The sequence below is a fragment of the Lycium barbarum genome, chromosome 4 (genome assembly GCF_019175385.1).
Source record: "Lycium barbarum isolate Lr01 chromosome 4, ASM1917538v2, whole genome shotgun sequence".
NCBI classification, from domain to species: Eukaryota; Viridiplantae; Streptophyta; class Magnoliopsida; order Solanales; family Solanaceae; genus Lycium; species Lycium barbarum.
In genome coordinates, this window is record NC_083340.1 from 43,647,701 (window position 1) to 43,670,200 (window position 22,500).

General features: G+C 35.1%; 3 protein-coding genes across 3 annotated transcripts; 1 reads left to right on the plus strand and 2 right to left on the minus strand.

The window, feature by feature from the left end:
- Positions 1-1,766: 1,766 nt before the first annotated feature.
- On the minus strand, positions 1,767-4,771 carry LOC132635969 (small ribosomal subunit protein uS3x-like). The gene is made up of 6 exons (XM_060352587.1): positions 4,612-4,771; positions 4,363-4,510; positions 3,238-3,409; positions 2,461-2,515; positions 2,255-2,386; positions 1,767-2,131 (listed from the first exon to the last, which is right to left on the minus strand). Exons 1-6 carry the CDS (start codon positions 4,642-4,644, stop codon positions 1,946-1,948), a joined length of 726 nt encoding a protein of 241 aa, XP_060208570.1. The 5' UTR covers positions 4,645-4,771; the 3' UTR covers positions 1,767-1,945.
- A 3,937-nt stretch (positions 4,772-8,708) lies between these two features.
- LOC132635971 (uncharacterized) lies at positions 8,709-13,366 on the plus strand. Its single transcript, XM_060352590.1, has 3 exons — positions 8,709-8,917; positions 9,130-9,211; positions 11,924-13,366. The coding sequence occupies exons 1-3, from the start codon at positions 8,894-8,896 to the stop codon at positions 12,625-12,627; spliced, it is 810 nt and encodes a 269-aa protein (XP_060208573.1). The 5' UTR covers positions 8,709-8,893; the 3' UTR covers positions 12,628-13,366.
- Positions 13,367-13,515: 149 nt separating this feature from the next.
- LOC132635970 (peroxisome biogenesis factor 10) lies at positions 13,516-22,252 on the minus strand. The gene is made up of 11 exons (XM_060352588.1): positions 21,918-22,252; positions 21,808-21,839; positions 20,081-20,170; positions 18,594-18,688; positions 18,245-18,455; positions 17,593-17,662; positions 17,426-17,504; positions 16,406-16,539; positions 15,846-15,940; positions 14,402-14,490; positions 13,516-14,211 (listed from the first exon to the last, which is right to left on the minus strand). The coding sequence occupies exons 1-11, from the start codon at positions 22,060-22,062 to the stop codon at positions 14,109-14,111; spliced, it is 1,143 nt and encodes a 380-aa protein (XP_060208571.1). The 5' UTR covers positions 22,063-22,252; the 3' UTR covers positions 13,516-14,108.
- Positions 22,253-22,500: the final 248 nt, after the last annotated feature.

Genomic DNA, 22,500 nt, shown 5'->3' on the forward strand with positions numbered 1-22,500 from the left:
GCCCTTTAATCGTCTACTCTTTATTCCAGTTTAGGTGTCCCTTTAAATTTGAACTACTACTAAATATAGAATTTAACTTTCATTATGTCAAAACTTGAAATAAATTGTAACTTGCCCAAAACTGTATACATGAACACATATAATTCCCACATGTTATGTCTTGGTCTTGGTCACTACCCAGTGTAATCCCACAATAGTGGGGTCTGTGGAGGGTAAGATGTACGCAGCCTTACCCCTACCTGGGTTGGGAGGCTGTTTCCGATTGACCCTCGGCAACCCTCCTCCTTTATCCGGGCTTGGGACCGGCAATGTGAGCGAGCTCACACAGGCGGAGTTAATTCCCACATGTTATGTATTTTCATAAATTTGCTAAATGATTAACTGCGGAAACACATCTAGTACCACCTAGCTTGTCAAGACCAGCTATGAGCAAGATCTAGAGAGCTGCCTCAAGGGGAAAAAAACGCAGATATTTACGCATGTAATTTCTAAATGCGCAGAAGCATTAGCATCCCCTTTCTAACTTTAAAGCCATTAATAGTACACATTATGGGATTAGAAGATCAATTTGCCCTTCAAGTCCCTGCAGGCGCGCTATTAATTAAGAGCCTGTTTGGAAAGTCACCTGGTAATTGGAATTGGTGTAATTACTACCCTTGTAATTACACAGCCTAGTAATTACACAGTATTGTAATTACAACGATCTGTTTGTTTGTCATAATATAATTACAGTGTAATTAGAAACGTGTTGTTTGATTGCACATGTGTAATTACACAGTTAGTTTAATTTAAAAATAAATTTAATTATAAAAAATTTAAAATTAATATTTTAAAAAATATGTGCATATATATAAATGATATTAAATTAATTATTTAATAATACATTGTTTCTTGAAAATATGTTAATTAATAATCATAAATTTATAACTAATATCGTAAACAATAATTGATATATAATTTCAAATTGATTATAAAACTTAAAAGCATACCTTTTTTGTGAAAACACCGTAGGATTAGATGTTTGATAAAAAAGCATATTTATAAATATAATGCCATAGCATTATTCAAATGTTTGATAATAATTCTATTAACTGTAAGTGAAAAATAAACAATATGCAATGTGAAATAACAAGTTAATAATACTAAAGCAAATATTTTTAAAATCGAAAATATAACCTAAATTTAAAATCCAAAAGAATTTTTTTAACATAATACTCTATGTCAAATTCCAACATTACATAAATTTCAACGTAACATAAGTAAATACTCCTACAATTCAAAAGATAGGAAAAATATAAGTCTATAACCTCACTCACAACGAAATTCTACTTTAATAACGTCACCCATTATATGCCAAGTTTATTAATGACTCATTCTTTCTAATATTAAAAGATGTAGTTTCAAAAATTAAAATATTAACACGATTATGCTAAATAAATAAAATAAAAAAATAAAAAATACGAGCAATTACATGGAACCACAAGTAAAGGTTAGAAATAAAAAGAAACCAAATGAAATATAAATAGTATAAAAAAAATTAAAAAGTCAAAATAAGAAAGAAATTAAATAATAAAAATAAAAAAATAAATTAGAAAAGAAAAGGAATTAAAATAAAATAAAAATAATTAAATAATAGAAATAAAAAATAAATTAAAAAAGAAAAGAAATTAAAAAGAAATAAAGTAAAAAATGGGACAAACGGTGTAATTACACTCAATTCCAATTATGAGGGTGGCTTTCCAAACAGACCCTAAATAGAATAGAAGTGAAACATTAAAAACAACTGTAGTTTTAAACTAGTATCTTACATACCAGAAACTACAGAGCAAAATGGTTCACTATGCAATCTAGTATTCAGCAGTGAAAAAGGAAAATAAATAGAAGTACAAGCCCAGCTAGTGCAGAAGTTCTCAAGACCGACGATATAACATCATAACACGGCTTTTTATGCCACGGCTAGTGTAGGAGAAACGTCCATTGTGGGAGCAGCTATCATAGGAGAAGGAATAGCATACTCTTCTTCCTCCTTGGGTGGATGAATAGTCACCAAATCTGGCAATGGAGTCATAGGCCCTTGTTTGCCCTTAGGATCCCAGTCAAGCATGATCTTGACTTTGATACCGAGCACACCCTATAAAGTAAATAGACAACAATGTAGAGTAGCAGCACTGTTTAATAACAATAACAAAGCTGCAGTACAATAATCACGGCAAGTTAACATATTAGTAAAAATATACGAAAACAAGATACTAACCTGCCTAAGTAGCACATGCCTAACAGCTGAATCAATGTATTCTTTAACAGGTTGACCAGAAGAAATCATGTAACCATCCTTAAACTTCATGGACTTGGCACGCTGAGCACGGAGCTTTCCACTAACAATCACCTAAAGAAAAAGAGACTCGTATAAAAATCTTCAAAGAACATCAAGGTAGAGAAGGAAAATGACACCCAACAAACCTCGCATCCCTTTGCTCCACTCTCCATTACAAATCTCAGAACACCATAGCAAGCCCTATAACATGACAAAGGATAAGTTTGGGAAAAGAATTACACCAAACAGTTGCAGACATCTGTGGAATTTGATCATGCCATGGAAATTGACCTCCAATGAAAATTACCTCATGTTGAAGAAAAAACACGCAACATAAATATTTGAATAAACTTACAAATATAATTAATTAACACATATTTTAAATGGAAAAATCTGCTTTCAATAGCTATGATGCATGGTGACCTTAAAAAGCTGTATCACCTTAAATAAAATGATACCATCTCACCCCTGGTCAAGATGAAGATGCAGGCATATTGTAGACCATTCTGTCATGAGACAGAACAAACGGAACGCCATATTGGAAGACATTTTATATCTAGTACATTTGTTACTAACTACATCTACCAAGATGAAGATGCATGCATATTGTAGACCATGCCGTCATGAGACCCCAAAACTGGACAACCATATTGGAAGATATTTTTGTATCTGTACATTTTTACTTAATACTTTATCAGAAAGTGGTGTTTTCCTCACAGGTATTTATGGCATCAGATATTTCCCCACCTTTAGATCATCAAAATAGGAAAGCAGGAACAGATATGTTTCTCTGATTCCTAAACAGATGGGACAAATATAGTCACCCTCAGACACGAGAAAGGTACTAGCACATACCAACTCGCTGTAAAGATGACTTTCAAGTCAGAACAAAGAAAAACTAAGGCAGAGAACAATCAATAGACCTTCGGACAGCAAGCCCTCCAAGTAACTTGTATCGCAGTGACTCTGCCTGAGCAATGGCACAGAGACCCCTATTGTTGACTTTCTCTGCATAGAGCTCAACGCTGTTCTCGTTGAAATTAAAACGCTTCTGAACAACTGAAGTCAGCTCCCTGATCCTCCTACCTTTCTCACCTGGAAAATAAAGACACGAGCACACCATTACTGCCCTAATAATAATAAAATCAATCCAATGAAAAACACCTACTTCCAGCTCCATCTGATAACCAAAAAGCATGATTCATTTGCCTCAGCATACAAATTATCCTATTTTACTATGTGTTATCCCAAATTGTTTTTCATTTCCAACATGAAAAGCTTTTTTCTGGACCCTCTTTGATATTTTTGCAGCATTTTATGATAAAAGAAAGTACCACAGGACATAACATCACACTAGGAGAAGTTTTATCTCTCCTAAATATCACCTTAATCTCAATTTTGCACCCCGACTTCTATCTAAATACAAATTAACATTTATTTTGAGAAACATATTGGAATGGGCAGAGTAATCTGCACTACACGACTCACGGCATTCAGAATCTGTACAATGAGTTTTCAAGAATTCTACAAAAATTAAATCCGTATTTACAAATGCATATAAATCTCATCAAGCGTATAACTTTATTCGATAACCAAGGTGTCCAGGCCAATTGGGGCCAACCTAGTTAACTCCATACGGTGTCTGCTACCTCCCACCAAAACTAATCTTATTAAGTGTAGAAATTCTAGTTAGAGAGTCAAAAACAGTCATTTATAAGTTTAATACTACATATGTGCCTTTATATGTGGCGCATTTTCTTTTTTTTAGTCTATCCCAAAAAGAATGTAGCCTTTCTATAATTAGAATCAACTTACCTTTAAAATTCCCCTTTTACTTAATGAAATGATTTATAGCCACACAGATGTCTAAACTGGGACAGAGGGATTAATACTTTATCTATTTTACGAAGAAAAAAAACACAAGTAGAATCAACTGAAGAAAAAATGAACTAAATTTGTACACGGCATTTCTTCATCATCAGTTTAAAAAGAAGCTGCAATTGGGTTCTAGTGTCAGAGTATTTGTAAGATGATGAGCATATATATACCGAGAACGTTCTGAGTACGAGTGGCTCTAATGATGATTTCAGTTCGCATGGGTGTAACCCTAACTTCAACACCTGAGTAACCATCTTCCGCCAGCTCTCTCATCAACACTTCATTCAACTCAGCAAAGAACACTCCATCCGCTACAAACTACAACACATACACACATACAAACATCAATCAATCAAGTTATGATGACTATATAAATATTATTCAGTTAGATAGATCTAAGATTGAAGTGATTTACGAACCTTTCGCTTTTTACTAATCTGAGGTGTCGTCATGTTTGATTTGGGTTTTTGAGATTCACTTCTACGGCCGCTTGCTTGTGAAGAGTTGGCTATAGAAAGAGGAGAGGGTTTCTCAAAGATTTAAGGCAGCTTACAAATTGGGCTTCTAAGACTTTGGGCTTCGTCTACCTGTATATACATTTAAATGGGCTCAAAATACAAGAAATTGCACCGGTTTTCCTTCATTTGTTTGCGCGGATTGTTCTTCTTCTGGGGTGGTCTTTAATTTTTGGCCTTCAAATTAACAGTCTTTAATTTTTGTCCTTAACCTGTTCTGGGTTCAAACCCAAGCTTAGTAAAAAACAAAAAGTTGCCTTAAGGTAGAGTTGCAACTCCTCCCGAATCATGCAAAATTCTGCTTTGTGAATTTTTTCTTAATTTTTGACTGAGCGGGAATTCGAACTCGAAACCAAAGGGTTCTAGCGAAGAAAAAAAATTAAAGACCACCAATTAATGCACAAATATTAAAGACCACCCCAAAATAAGGGCATTCCTGCGAATTGCCTGTTTTCCTTCAAATGGGATGGTATTTAATTTTTGCCCTTCAAAATCAAATGTATGCCTAGCGGAGCATAAGTTTTTAAAAAATATTATAATTCGAAAATATAAATTTATATCTCACAAAAAGTTATTTGTCTTTAGGGACAAAAATTAAAGGCCCGCACAAAATAGGTCAAAAGTGCAAATGACCCCTCAAAATACTTTCTTGATTCATGAAATACATTGGAAAAGTGCACAAATAGCCATTTTTAGGACCCCTATATAAACAATAGCCGATATTTATATGGTTTTTAAAGTTTAATTGCCTCAAGTTAACTTTAGACATGTATGTCTAATTGAAATTACGGGTTTGAAGTTTCAACATTCAGACCTTCCAACCTTGAATTTTAAAACTTTAAACCTTCGAATATGAAGTTGAAGAAGTGGAATAAGAAGAAGAAGGAGAATGAGGAGGAGGATGTTCAATTTGAAGTTTGCCAAAGTGACTATATTTTAAATAGCTTTTAAAAACTGAATATGTTTTAAATAGGGTATTATAAGCGGTTACATGATGTCATTTCTACAATGCGTTACTAAACTAATTTATAGTTATGTCACGCTCTAAAATCTCGAGCCTTGTCATAACCAACACTCGACAATCCCTTTGTCGAGTGAACCATCTAAAAATCAGTTCTCAACCATTGAATAAACAATGAATGGAGCTATAAGCGAGATTTAATCCAACATAAGATATATCAAATCAAGTAAATAATTCAAATTGAACGTTGAATACAGAAATAGGTCTAGGTCAACATCGAGTTACAAGCATCTAATGTTTCAGAAATGCATAAAAAAGTTTAAAATGGAATTAACTAATGAATAAAGAAACTCCAGGCCACCACAGGACTAGAGAGGTTGGCTTGCCACTGAAAATCGCCACACACTAACTTAATCAGCCACAAGGTTCGTTGAGCTCAGAGCGAAATCTGCAATAAATGCAGGAAAAGAAAAGAAATTCGGGTGAGTGATAATCAGCTCAAAGTACGCATTTTTGTATGCTAGTCGTGATATTCAGTTATTAGGTTGTTTTATTAAAGGAAGTTGCAAAGAGAGAACCGCTTTTTGAAATATCATTATTGAAGGTGTAAATTAAGATGAATTGGATCAATAGACGATGCTTATGCCTCTTCTTTATCGTTAAGTAGTGACTGTTAGGTTAGTTTAATATTTAAGGCCGTACCATAAACAAAAAATTAAAAAGAAATTAAATTACAACGAGCAAAACTCGTTTAATTATCACGTACTATTTGTTGTCACAATTATATCACTAGTATAAAATCATGGGACTCCACTGATATCAAATAATGAATCTAAAACATGAAGTTCAATCACAGCATTTGTAGTAGGAGACATGAAGTGAAAAAGAAAGGGGAATTGGGGTGGGGGTGGTGGTGGTGGTGCGTGGGGTGGGGGATTGAAAAGCCACTCCTCCTTTTTTTTTTTCCTTCTTTTTTGATGTAGATTAATATAGACCATAATCTAATTAGTACAATCACAAACAACTATTAATTCATGTTTACTTTTTAATTTTCCACCCAATATCTGATACCTGCATAAGGGTCTAACTAAATTCGTATTCGCATCGAAATTTTTTAACTCATGTTTAGATCATTTGAATCTTGTATATTATTTTAATACTATTTACACATTCACTTAGAAATTCATATAAATTTTATATTTTATCACAACTTTATTAATTACCACCATCACCTCGACCATCAATCAGTTTCATAACTTGCCACCTCCACAATTGTCAATCACTATCGATAAACAACTAATCAACATGACCCTCCAACACTACTAACCACCTCCACCCACCAACTCTCACTGCACATCAATCTCTACTAGCCATCACCATACAACCATCACCGGTCACCATTGCACACTCATCATTGCCAACCTTCTCCATATACAACCGTAACCGCTATCAACCATCAACTTCCAATTATCATCGTTGACCACCACCATCAGCAACAACTATCGTTAGCTTTTTAGAGTGTGGTACATCATTGAAATAATTTAAATGCTGTAAAACAATATTTTCTTTAAAATTTGTGCGTATAATTTTTATTAGTAATTTATTTGAATTCTCTATTGATCATTTTTCAAAGGGATAAGGCATAGAAACATTCCTAAACTATGGCGAAATTGTCAATTACACACCTAAACTATGCGAGAGCCTAATTACCCCTGACACTACTAAAAAAAAACTTGAAAAACTGAAGACTACGTCGTTTTCAATGATTTTTTCTTTAAAAAAAAATCGACGGCAACCTACCGGTTATTTTCGCAGAAAAGATGTATGGAATATATAATATTTTTTATTTTTTAGAAAACATTTAATATTTCCTTAAAAAAACCAACGGACGTCAGTGGGTTTTTAGAGCGCAAAACTGCAATTGACGAGTATAAATAAAATCAAAGGAAATAGTTGATCAAAGTGTATGAGTGGTCTAGTGGTAAAATTGTTCAATGTCATGGTACATACTTGGGTTTGATTCCAAGTTGCTACATTTTCATTTTTTATCAGTTCTAAAAAAAAAAAGGCGAACTCCCTTGATTTTTTAATATCAGGTTTTAAGTAAAAATCAAGCGAAATAAATTTAACAAAATCGAAAGACGCCCCTCGATTAAAATCAATCATAGTCCGTCGGTTTGATGAAACTGACCCGCCTTAAATCGAAGTTGTCTATGCTGTCGGTTTTGGGTTGGTTTCATAAAAAACCTGTCTTAGTCTGTCGGTTTAGGTCCTCAGTTTTGACCCTATCTGTGGTAGTGTGAACCCTTTTTTTTTTTTTTTAATTATTTACCCCTTTGAACTTATTTTTCGTATTATTTACCCCCTTCACTAATTACTAGCGAAGAAAAAGAGTAAACACACGCTTATTCTAAACTAAAAAAATGGGTCTTAATGTTTTTTTTTTTTTTTCCGTTTGATCCTTTCAAACCCAAACGATCGGACCCTTCTCCTCTCTCAAACCCTTCGTCCTCCTTCTTTCACTGTTATGATCTCCGTCTTTTCTTTTATTTTTTTTCTTGTTTGAATAATTTGAGGAGGGTCCAGCCATTTGGATTTGAAAGAATCAAATGAAAAAAGACATTAAGATCCCCTTCTTTTTTGTTTAGAATAAGCGTGCGTTTGCACATGATGTATTTTAACTTATTTTCTTTATTACTAGGTAATTAGTAAAAGGGGTAAATTATATAAAAAAAATGCTCAAGCGGGTAAATAATACAACAAATAAGTTCAGGGGGATAAGATGACTCTCTCATGGTTAGGTGTGTAGTTCGCTATTTCGTCATAGTTTAGGGATGTTTCTGTATCTTATCTTTTTTTCAAATAAAGATAAATTATCCACATTTAGATGCCGGAAAAGTTAATAATTCTTGTTTAAGATATAATTATAATATCTTAATATTCACATTTAAATGTATTAATTTTAATAAAAACAAACGGCCTAACACTATAAAAGATACAAATTTTGTCAATAAATATATGCTAATTAATGTATAAGCTGCTTACCATGCAGGCGTAGATTCCCTCTAGTTCCTTTTCCTTTTTTAACTTCCCATTTTATTTAGTTGGTTGTAAAATCATAATGGAAGTAAATAATTTATGTTTATAAAGTCTCAACCCTAATCAGCAATAGTAGGAGTACAAGTATATAGCAACTTTCAGGCCCCTATAATCGAGTTTCTCTCCATGGAGCATCAAGCTCCTCAACCGGTACTACTGATTATTTTTTTCTCTTTATTATTTAAACCATCAGATTTTAGCCATGTTATTTCTGTAATTTTGCGTACATCTTACCCACCTAGACCCACTTGTGAGATTATATTGGCATGTTGTTTTTGTTTATTTCTGCAATTTTGTTTAGTTGGCTTCTTTCGAGTCCAGACATAGGTAAAATAGTTCATAGCACTGCTATTTTTTTGCAGGATTGTATAATAAAAATAGAGGCCATTGGTTGTTGTGAAAATTGTGCCAAAAGAGTGAGGGAAAAAATTGTTCGACTGGAAGGTACTTAGCTTTTTCTTCTGGGCTTGTTCTTCTATTGGTACACTATTTTAGTAAAATAATTACATATTGTATATACTTTGTCCTTTACATAGGTCTAGGGATTTTTATTATTAATGTTTTCTTGATTTATTTCATTATTGGAAATGTATTTATCAATCAATTTATTTGTTGATTCAAGGAAGAGTTTATTAATTCTGAAAATCTTAATGATTGATTAAAATAGATCGATGTATAATCTTTGAATGAACAATTTTAGAAAATAATGGAATTTTCATATTAATCGAGTATTTCTTCTTTTTAATATTTGAAAAATATTTTTTGGCGATTTGGATTTTGTAAACATTATTTATTTTATTAGGAATAATGTCAATAGCGTGTGTCGCTCTTACTTGTCCAATATCTAATGTTCTCGGTATATAATGATTTGTTTGAACATGCCTATCGACTTTTGGATAATATTAGGGTTCATCCAGTAGAACAACTCACTTGACCATTTGAAGAGAGAAACAACTCCTTGGGGTGCTTTCTTGTTTTCCCTTTTCAGTTATCGTGTCATCTTGACTTCTCTCTCATGTGTTGGTACAAAGTGATAGGCAAGGGTTTCCCTCTCTTATGTTTAGCACAAGCACAAAGTGATAGCAAGGGTTTGGGCCGTTTGGCTGAATGTTGACAATAAAATTTGAGATGTAGAAGATAACCTAAGGGACCAGCTGTCTCTGTTAAGGTTAAAAAATGCCTCAATATGTTGTATTTTGATCTAAATAATGAGTAACATTATTTTCTTCAATATCTAAATTTTTATAAATAATTTATCTTTATTATTCCAGTTTGTTTATTTTTTGCATCTTATTTTTCTTTTTAGTATGTTTAAAAAAGAAAGTCATTTTCTATATTTAATAATTCTTTAGACAACATCTCAAATGCCATATTTAAGACGACAAAATTCAAGGACATGTTAGTACATTTTAAATATCTTTAGTTTAGAAATACATGATTCAATTTTTTAAAATGAAACGGAGGGAGTAAAAAATTAATAAATTTGAAAGTCAAACAAAATAATAATTTAAATATTAGATTCCACAAAATATTAGGTTGTAAGGTGATGGTTAGTGACGATGATTTTGTAGTAGAAGTGGTGGCTGATGGTTGTGGTTAACTGAGATGGTAAAGGTGGTTGGGAAAAGTGATTGGCAGTGGTGGATGATGTTGGCAGTTGAAAGTGGTGTTAGTGGTGTAAGCAATGGTTAGCAGTGGTGGTGGAAGTGGTTGGTGGTTTTTTTTTGTTTGATAGTAGTGGTGAGCAGTAATGGTAGTTGACAGTGATGATAATTATGACGGTGGAACTGATTAACATCTTAATATGACCAACACCGATGGCGAGTGGTGTTGGTTGTTATAATGGTAGAGGTGTTTGGCAGTGATATTGGTAATTGTAATGGTAAAGCTGGTTAGTGGTAACGGTTGTGGGTGATGGCGATGGTAACTATAGTGGAACATGGTAGTGGTAACAATTGCCGGTGGCGATGATGATAGTTGACAGTAATAGGCTATCTGACAATTGTAATTGTTTGTTTGATTGTTGATAATGATTGTAGACAAAATAGTGATTGAGAGGCTGTCTACACCAAAATCTTTAATTGAATACCTTCTTAATAGTTTTAATACTCGTTCAAGAACGAAATGATCTAGATCTTAATTGCTTCTCAAACATTTTAAGTGGTTAGTTTTTTTTTTAAAATGTACTTAATGATCCGAGGTCTAAATTATTGTGCAAATTCAAGACTTTCATTAAGTGCAAACCAATTCCCATGGTTCTGCGCTAGAAGTGGTGGTACTGATGGTAATGTTTGTGATGGTAAACTTAGTTGGTAGAAGTGGCTTGCAGTGGTGGATGATGTTGTTAGTTGAAATTGGTGTTAATGGGTCAAGTAATGGTTAGCAGTGGTGTTTGACAATGATGGTGGAAGTGGTTGTGGGTTTTTTGTGTGATAGTAGGGTGAGCAGTAATGATGGTTGACAGTGATGATGACAATTGTGACGGTGGGCCTGATTAGTATCTTAATATGACAACACTGATGGCGAGGGGTGTTGGTTATTATAATGGTAGAGGTGCCTGGTAATGATGTTGGTATTGTAATGATAGAGGTGGTTAGTGCTAAAGATTGTGGGTGATGGTGATTGTCACTATAGTGGAAAATGGTAGTGGTAAGAAGTGTTGGGGGTGGTGATGATAGTTGACAGTAATAGGCTATCTAACGATTGTAATTGCTCGTTTGATGATAATGATTGTAGACAGAGTAGTGATTGAGATGTTGTCTACACAAAAATCTTTAATTGAATACATTCTTAGTAGTTTTAAGACTCGTTCAAGAACGAAATGATCCAGATATTCTCAAGCATTTTAAGTGGTTAATTTTTTTTTTAAAATGTACTTAATGATCTGAGGTCTAAATTATTGTGCAAATTCAAGACTTTCATTAAGTGCAAACAAATAACATAAATGACATGAAAAATACAAACCTTTACAGAATATTTGATAATATCATTTACTTTTTTTTTATTGATAAAAAAAAATCCATTTTACTTCCGAAAGAAGAGCTGTGACCATGTACTTTTGGAAGAGAACTCTACAATATAAGTTTTTTCATATGGATGTAGTTTCTCAAATCCAGTTATGACCATCCTCCTTGATTCTTTTTGTTGTGTTGACAGGTGTCCATTCAGTTGAGATAGATAGAGAAAGGAGATGGGTACATATAGCAGGCGATATAGAGCTTCAGTCACTCATGACCTACCTTACTCGCAGATCTGTGAAACCTCAAAGTGTAAAACTTATATACTATTGTTCCAAGGAGGCAAGAAATGATAAACATCATGCCAAGAATCAAACTGAGTACACTCCAATGGAGAATAAGAATCATGAAAGCCATGTCAAGGACAACTTGCCCAAGGAAACTTATTGTCATAACCAGAATAATATGGCTAGTGATCATGCCAAGAATACTCCTAGTAATGACAATTGCCCCATGCAGAATAATCCCAAAAGAGAAGGTGGAAACTACAATCAAGATTCTTCTCATCATCATACAAGGAGCGATTACGATCCAAATCATTATGCACCACGTAAAGATTGGGTCCATGTAGCTGAAAATTACGTAGCACAGCCACAGAAACAAGACCAACATCCATCTGTTGATTGTGGATGCAGGAATCCATCTTGTGATTTTCATGGTTGGAAGAGACAAGGAAGTAGTAGTGGTAGTCGCTTTGATTTTGATAGGGTATCAATGGCGGCTGCCCACATGCGTTCTGCCAGTGCGCGGTGGTTGAGGGAGGAGCTGCCACCGCCATTTTATGGATACCATGAGCCTATTATACCGATACCTCGGCTGCCAGGACAATTTCCTTATATATGATTGTGAGTGTTGTTAGAAAAATGCTGAGGTCTTTTCAATCATTTGTATGTAATCACTGATATTAGCTTGCTGCTGTTAGGACTTAGGAGTTTGAAAGTTGTTAGTGCTAGCTAGTGTGCTACCAAGAATTACAAACTACAGCAGTATAACTATAAAACCCCCATTTGAAATTGATTTTTTATGTTATATCATCACCCACACAATTAAGTTTTTTTTTTTTTTTTTTGAGTGAGCTATTTCACTAATTTGTGCATAGTGTTGCCTTTATCATAAGCCTTTATAATGTTGCCGTTTATGCTACTAGTGTTATTCGAGGACTAAATTATCCTGGATTATAGTCTTGACATTATAATTCTTGAACTAATTTATTCACCTTCAGGTGGGATGAAATACTTTCAAGTTTGATTGGATAAGGTGCGATATCAAAATTAAGTCTAAATTTATACTATGTTAGGTTATCGGTATAACCGAAGGTTACTCTGTTTTTCAATCATTCATGTTTTCACCATGTTGTCAAAGCGTGTAATAGCTCATTTTGTTTTTATCCCACATACTTTAAACACTGTTGTGCTGTTGAACTTTCAAAACTTTTGCATGTGAAGACGGCTGTCTTAGAATGAATTCAGTGTTGTTTGACATATATCAAGAGGTCAAGAGGAATATTTGGTCTAACTAGTAGCATTACAGATGATTTACAGGCATCACTGTGAGGAACAGCTCCATTTGATAATTCGATTTTTCCTTTTGCTTGTCAAAATAGTTTTTAGAATTTTTCATCTTTATATTTTGGACTACTTTACAAGGATATACTGAATTTGAAGAATTTGGTTTGTGTTGGATATTCCGAGTTAGAATACTTTGCAAATGTTCTGATATACGTGAAATGAGTTGCAGTTGAAATACACGCTCAGTTACATTTCATTTCAACTCTTATTTTTCCTTCACGTCAACTAAAGCTGAAAAATTACATGCCAATTAAAATCTGAAAAGGTGCAAATGTAGTCTTGTATTGCATCACAAACACTGGTCATACCTCCAACAATGATTGATCCATTCCAACTTTATCCAGCAATCCGATCCCAAAGCACCTGTAAAGTTGATAATATCCGGAACAGCAGCAACACCTTCTTGTGAGGGAAAATTGAATGCTCTTTGTTCAGTGCAAGACAAGTAATGATGTAATATGCTTGCTTTCGATAAAATGATCTGCTTCACCACTATGCATGGCACAAATGTTAGCCTGGTTAACTTCGGTAAATTAGTAGCAAAAATCTCCTTCCTTCCACAGATCACAACCACCCTTTTACCCCAACAGCACTTCCAGAGCTCTGTGTGTGAGCAACAGAAGAGAAAAGAGGATCTTGCATTTCATCATGAAGTACACAACTGAACCACTGAATCTTTTCTGACACATTTAGAACAGACCTGGCCTTCACGATTTATTTTCAGTCATCTTTTTGCAATATCTGACCTATCCATGACTAAAAATCTGAATGATACAGACAAACTAAGCTTGAATGTGTTACGGGAGAACGGCAAAGAGGGCATTCAGGCTTCTCATTGCACCATTCCATTATGCAGTTCCTACAAATAGTGCAAATGAAAACAAAAGGTAAGAGCAATATGCCTTTTTCCTCTTCTTTCACATTTACCCTCTCTTATTTAGTTTTTCTACTGTCTTCACAACTTTGTTCCTTCTCTCTTTCAGGTTTTGCGGGGAATGAATGGTCAACCAAAATAATGGGCAAAATGAGAAACAGTCAGGAGTCAATACCAGCAAAATACGTGACCACAAGGTGTGGCTGTTGGATGTTGCCGGCTGCTTAGGCAAAGGGTGCATTTGCTTGGACTGCTTCCTTGAGACTGAAACAGCATAAGAATAATTTCTCGTAGTTAAATTAAGAAAACATAAGATTTAGTCGGATATTTTTTAATTGTTCTAATGCACCAAGTAAAATTGTAAGAACACAGATCCATATAAAAGATTAAGCTAGCAACGATGAAAAGGGACCTACACAAGGGTTGTGAGTTATCATTTGCAATTCCATGAGCTCGAGCGCCTTGTAACGGAGAACCAGGGTATAATAAATAGGAGAACCAAAAGAATGATCAAGTCTAAGGAGGAGATGCTCGATGCATTTCCTCTTAACTGCATATATATGTTTTATGTGTGGTAATGCATCTCTAAACCCCGAGCCCTAAAACCTCTCAAGAAGCCTTTGTAACTAGTGGTCAAATTAAAAAGTAATAATTGACATATCTGGCACTATTATGAGGGGCGAATTCATGTGAAAATTTTGGGGCACGAGAACCATGGTCTTTCCGCAAAAATAGATATTTTATGTATATATTTCTAAATTGGTCTATTATTACCTGATGACACCCATGCTACAAAAAGGCTTACTGGTGCACTTGGTTAAAAGCTTAGTTATTTACCAAGAGAAACAAGGATCAATTCCCACTTAATGCATTTTGTTTTCTCCTTTTTTTAGTAGTGCACCCATGTTCTAGAAATCCTAGATTCGCCTCTGACTATTATCATAAACAACGTAAATACTTTGTGCAGGTATACTTAATTATATTGTTATTATCATGATTGTCAGTGCAGCGTGGAATTATTTTGATCAAATTATCTTTATCTTCTAACATGGGATATTTTGTGCATAGGGCTGCCCTTTTTTAATTTTATTTTTATTTTTAAAAAGAATCTTTCTTAGAAGACAATGCCAATCATGCTTTTACTATTTTTGGTTCTTTCCTCCTCAAACTCGCCACTGTCCATATCAGCAGAGAGATGTGATTAATTAATTATATACTGTGAATCAACATAGTGAAAACCTTATATTAAAAGAAATTAGAAGTTAATCTAATTTGATGTAAGAACTAAAATAAAGCCAATATTAGTTGGCTAGTGACTAAGCTACGAAGGTCAAAATATGCTTGTCAAAATATGCTTTGACTCGTGGAATGGAGACTTTTACAATGTAGAATAGAACTGGCGAAGGTTATGGCAACTTCGTAAATTAAACAGAAGGGTGCTTGAAGTTATACAGTTTAGAGTGGAGACCATTGAATTTGGCCCATTATTATAAAAGGCACAAACTACTACTCTCTTAGCAATCTTTGAAAAGTAGAAAAGTGATAAAATTCTCTCTAGGTTAAATTTCCTAAATGAATTATGTAAATCAGTTGATTCTTGAAGGTAAGACAAAATATACCTCTGAGGTTGATGTGGATTCAGCAACCAATCCATACTTCTCAGTTTCAGCAGTTATTAGATTACCTTCCTCATTTAAAACAGGTAAACCTCGGCCTGAAGACACAAAGAGAAAAGTTTACAGCCAACAAGTGAAAGATGACCTATCATAGACCTGAAGAAAGGAAAAACTAGCACAGAGAGACCAAAATGTTACTCTACTAATGCATAGTTAAAGACCTAGAAGAGGTGCACGACTGCAAAGATACAAAAGCAATCTTGATAACCAAAACCAAATTTCGTAACTTTGTGACGCATAATTACTTTTTCTGCCATGATCACATCTTCCAAATCATAAAAAACTGTGTTTTGCAATTAAGCTCCTCCTCTCCTCTATTGGTGTTGAAGCCTCAGTCACACCCTTGGAGCATATGATCAAAGTACATAATGCGCACAACTATTCTTTTTCTTCAAACAATAAATTATTTTGTATTTTGGGGTGACAAACATAAATAACATTTAGCACATGATACTCAGAGTGTCCCGACTTTTAAGAGCAAGAGTATATGCAAAAAGTTTCACCTGCGGAAGTTTGATAGGTTCCAAAGGGTGCTTGTTGAGCAGAAGCTGAAATGGATGATAAATTACTACGCCTCAGACCTTCAGCAGCAAGAATACATAATTGAATTAGAAGGAAGACCCCTAGTATTTGATATCTGCACAACAAGAACATTTTGAGCAGCCAATAATGTCCAACTGGGATCTTTATGAAGACAAGGAGCGATAAATAACTATTTTAAGAAATGACTATGTGCCAGACAGAATCTCCACCACTGTGAAGTTTGATAAAGTATATTAAGCAAAATGCCCAGAAAATGTTTTAAATGGTGTACTCCCTCCGGTTCAAAAAGAGTGTCCACTTAACCATCTGCACACCCCTTCAGGAAATACTAACTCCTAGAAAAAAAAAAGGGTAATTTGACTAAACTACCCCTAATTAATAAGTATTGGGATTTGGTTACTAACACTTAATAAGGGCAAATCTGGAAAAATAAGGTTAATACTTTTTCGATTTGGTAAGTGGACACTCATTTTGAACCAAAAGAGAAAGGCTAAGTGCACAATCTTTTTGAACCGGAGGGAGTACATGAAAGTGAAATATCTGACTGCTCACATCCCAAAGCACAAAAAAGTGGCAGACATGTCCAATGCCCAATATTTTGGCAAAGCTAAAGAGTCTTGCCTTTGAAGACCAGTACTCCCAAGCCTTTAAAAAATCAGGGAAAAAGCATTAAACATTTAAAAGAGAAACAGAAGCACCCGGCAGAAAACTTATAAGCACTGAAACAAAATATTGTCCCAAGGTATACAAGAAGGAATTTCATCTTGGTCAAATGAAAGGACCATTTTTTTGTGCAAATCCTCCACCCCCCCCCCCCCCCCCCCCCCCAAACAGGAGATAAGCATGGAAAAAATTATATATCCAGAAATCTACAAAATGTGGTCAGAGTGAAAAGTCATTATTTAAAGACCAGATGTGTGATGCAAATAGTTAAAGACCAACCAACTATTTCTGCAACAGAAGCTTGATAGCACTTTTACCTAGGTCGTTGATTCATAGGATTGCCAATGAACACATAGTGAATGCCCGCAGCACGCTTTGATATATGATAATAAAGTCCTGACACAGAGAGAATTTAATGACATTTAGTATTTGTTTCAGAAACTAGCAGCACTTAATGGGTTTATTGAGTGGCAAATGAAGTCACCTTCAAAATAGAAGAACATCAGATTGGTCCGGATAAACAATTGTAAGATCTCACGAGCAAGAGGAAGCACCTGCAAAAATCAGCAAGAATGTGTGTTGTTTTACAGAAAATGGAAGCAAAAGATGATGGAAAGTTGACCAAAATGTGCACTAAGTAATTTGTGAGCTACTTCCCAATTATCTCTACATGTCAACTCAGTCTTAGACTCTTAGCCACTCTGAACGGTTTTGTTGTGTTACAAGGCATTCTATTCAGGGTGGAAGTAATTCTAAACCTTAGTTATATTTGTCCGCAATAATACTCCAAGGAACCCTGGACTTAACAATTGGTGAGTGCACAAGATCCAGAGAGTTTACCACCAGTCCACAGTCTGAAGTGCTCCAGGAAATTCAAGGAGTCAGAGATGCTTCCTTAGGTTCAAGAGAATGCAACACAGTAATTCAAATTGCAGGATAATTTAAAAAAAAAAAAAAAAAAAACACACAACTCAGAAGAAATCCAGCTTAAGATTTAACCGAAGCAACTTTATCCATTGAGTGTTGTGGATAACATCAGTGACAAAGAGTTATATAAAGTGAGAGAGAACCACATAGTTTAATGCCCAGGCTTCGGCAATCTGACATAACAAAAGCTTCAGAAGAAGGGAGCGTACCGACGGCCACCTTCGAACTGCATACAACCAGAAATTCCTTATCTTGGCTTTCAATCTTGAAAGAGCTGAAATTGATTGAGTGGATGTTGAAGATGACTGTATCTCAACGGTCGGTGATGCCTCAGCTTCGTTGCTTGAAGTAGGAACATCCCCAAATGGATAGTCGGCCATCGAATCAGCCAGGGTAATGCCACGGGAAGCTACTCTAGAGCTGAAAAACAATAAATGATAAATAAATAAATAGAAGGCCATAAATATTGGTGGAAAAACACAATAATAAATAATTGTTACAAGGAGAAGTAAGAGGTATTGGTGTCTTTCTATGAAGTCTCTAGAAATGTAGATGAACCTGACTCTTTCTGCAATGTATGGAACAGCTGACTGATAGAAAATAAAAAGAGCACGTCTTGCAGGTGTTGGGGAAAGTCCGTATGGTCCTGCAACCTATAATACCAAATTGTAATTGGAACATAGACACTTTTACACAGAAGAACAATGATAATTTGCTGATGCAGTAAATCAAATGGTTAAATCGTATAATTTAGAAATGTGAACCTGTTTTTAGCTCGTTGTATATAATATTTTAGACCACGACTTCTTACTTATCAGAAAGAAAGAATGTTCTAGTGTAGCATCCCATAAAATTTCTAAACATTTAAACCCTAACAAGGGGGTTAGAGCATACTAATCACTTCGATTTGCATGTCAATGGGACCCGCGGATGAGGATAATCAGTTGGAAGGTATAAGGATATATATGCAATGATTTGGGAGTGTATAAAGGTGTACAAGAATGAACCAAGCTTAATGACAAGGAAAAAAATGGAAAAGACAACTCCGGGTATGCTCGTGTTGGGTCTCGCTTTGCGAGCGACCCAGCGAGATACCTGGGAAGTTTTATGGCTCCAGACAGAAAAGTGGAGACCCTCGCGAGGCCTGGGGGCTGAAGGAAGAAAATGCGAGAGACTTTGGGAGCTTCATGGCTGGAAGTAGAAATGTTGAGACCTCCGCGAGGCGAGCTGGCCAGCGAGTAAAGCTGGGAAATTTCTGAGGCCTTGCTCGCGGCGCCTCTTGCAATGCGAGAGCAGCTAGCTGAGCCTGGTTATGGTTCATATAGCATGCATGAACGGATCATTGTTACTACCTTTGTGTATTTTTATTTATTTATGGAAGGTTGTAGATTTAAAGGTTATTGTTTTATGCATGGTTTTAAATGAATTTGAATGTTGTTTCTAAATGCATATGGTTGGGGCTTATCATATAGGATTGGTTCGATCGGCACGGATAGAGTATCGGGTGCCGATCACATGGTTTGAGGGCGTGACATCTAGACCAACACTTCATCAACGAATATAACTGCTAAAGGAACCTATTAGATGTTAGTTAGAAAACCTACACAATAATTAAATGCAGCTCGCAAACATTATAATTATGCCAGGTAATATATCCATCAACACATTAATCAAGAGAGAATATTATTTTTTCCTCCCTATCAGAAAAATACTCCCTTTGTTCCATTTATGCTGTGTTATGTCCTTATTAAACTGGTTTAAAAAAGAACGAGACCTTTCTACTTTTGGAAACAATTAACTTTAAATTTCGCATTTTACACATAATGACATGCTTTTATAGACATTGTCATGGCAAGTTTAGAACCACAATTTTCAAAAGTCTATCTTTCCCTCTTAACTTCCATATTGAGTCAATTCAGCCACATAAATTAGAAGGGAGGGAGTAGTGAACACGAGTATAGACAAAATCCAAGACAGTAGAAAAGCCAAATGGCTCAAGACACTTGGTCACGGGGCAGAAAGGGAAAAGCATATATTCCTTCAACCTGAGTGATGTCACAATATTCTTCTCCTAATGTTTGCTTCCCTGCACCTGTTGTCAGCATATAATAGAGCATTTGCCCTAAGAGTTTTGCCTGAAATAAGAAATGCACCAATTCTAGTATTAGGAAGTAATGACTATCCTTCCGGTATAGGTTCTAGGTTAACAACTTAAAAAATTAGAACTGTTAGGGCTTCACAAGTAAGATCCACAGGCTATCTCATGTGTATTTGGCTCCACAAAAGAAAAGGAAAGGGTAAAAGAGAAGAGACAGCGAATACAATTAGTTTTGGTGTTAGGCACGGTTGGAAGAGAAAAATATAATTCTTCTTTCCTGTCCAATTTTACAGCAAAGAGCAGAATTATGAATAACCACTAAGTGATAACATTCTCAATCATCTTCATCATGAGCCCTCGAGATAAGTAAGGTGCTCTTGCACTAAATCACATTGTTCTCGTAATGCCAGATCATTCTAATCATTTTCTCTTCTTTTAATCGAAACTCCTAACCAACATAAAAGGAGTACACACAGTTTTCTTCTAACTAATACCTACGGTCATTTTCCGAGTGTCACTTGTAGTTTCCTTTTATTTCTTTGATATCCTAAGGTTACGAGGATGCCACACAAAACACCAAACTCTAATCACCAGGGCATACCCCAGCCAAAAGAGGATCAGAAGAAAAAAAACATCACTTGCCAAATGGTTTTTGCAATGAAGTTCACTTTACTAAAGAGAGTAATCAATCAGAGAAAACAAATTTAAGTTACATACAAGGTCCCTTATCCACTATCAACAATAACAAAAAATCAAAAATAAAAGAACTTTGTTTCTCAACTCTTTAGAAACAAAACTCAAATAAAAATGAAATCTTTTTTCTTTCTTTATTTCACACTGCACATAGTGTAATGGAGTTAACAACTCGGTGCGGCGGTGCGCAACACAGAAGCAACTACCCCTTTCTTATGGAGCATTCCTTTTCCCATTTAGTCTATTCATTTGCCTTTTCCCCATAAAATTATTGTCACAGCTAGCTTGCAGTGCAAGTAGACTATTTTATTGAGAAATTTCACTCTCCCACTAGTACCGTATCCGAGTACTTGCATTCTCCCACCAGGACAACACTGGATTATTGCCCACCAAGGTTAAGGCAAATGGAAAGAAATCTTAGCTAGTTAAAAATTAGACATACTCCCTCCATCCCAAAATAAGTGTTACTTTAGCAAACAAAAAAGTTGTCCCAAAATAATTGTGCTTTAGGATTTCAAGACAGAAAATAGAAATTTTTTCCAATTATACTCTTCTATTAAAGAACTACTTCTTCTTAATAGTGCTCAATTTTTTTAAAAAAATCTACTCCCTCCGTCCAAATTCATATGACATTCTTTCTTTTTTAGTCAGTCACAAAAAGATTGACACCTTCTATATGTAGTAACAATTGAATTTTAAAAACCCACTTTACATCCACACAAATATATTTTAGACCGTAAGTTTCAAAAGTCTTGCTTACTTTCTTAAACTTCGTGTCAAGTCAAACACGCTCATATAAGTGGGGACGAATGGAGTAATAAATAGGGATAACTCAGTAAACTACGCCTTGTAGTTGTTGTTATTCTTAATGGGCATGAAATGAGGTAAATGGACACTTAAAATGGGACGGAGGGAGTAGTTGATTGAATTTATTGGAAAGGGCAAGAGAACAATATGAGGTAAGGAAAGAAAAAAGATTACCTCATTCTGGTAAGCTACAGCAACTCTCGTACCTGAAAACTTTCAGATTTCAGAAAGATGTATCCGTTAGTTATTCATGAAGAAAAAGAGAGAGGTAGTAAAGGAGAGACCGAAGAGGTGACGAAAAGCATCACGGCAAGCTTCATATACAAAGGAAGCATACTGATCATCTTTCTCGGCAGCTCTCATAATCTCAGGTTGCGCCGCCATCGGAAACCTCTTTACGCCGTCATTGGCTGAAGGTGGTTCTCCCATGGTTCACGATTCAGATAGCGTGGATGCGCATTGGTGTTCGGAAAGTGAATCTATATGACCGGTTTCTATTTTCTTACCCCCCTTGGAACGACAGCGTTTCGTCAACGACGACCTCTGTCGTGGGATTATTGGACTTTACTGCGTCATCAAAGTCAAACGGGGTTGTGTTATCCAGGAAACGGAAAAAGAAATGTCCTTAAATCTAGGATTGTGTGTTTGGTTTTTCGGTTCGATTTTATCAAATTTCAATTTGGCTATTTTAATTTCGGTTTTTTTGAAGGTGGACACCGAACATCGAACCCAACTGGTTCGGTTCAGTTCTTTCGGTTTCGATTTTTTGAAGTTTGATTCGGTTCGGTTTCGATTTTTTCAATTCGGTTTTTTTGATATGATATTAGAAGTGATTCCCTTTACACTAATTCATATTCTCAAAAGCAA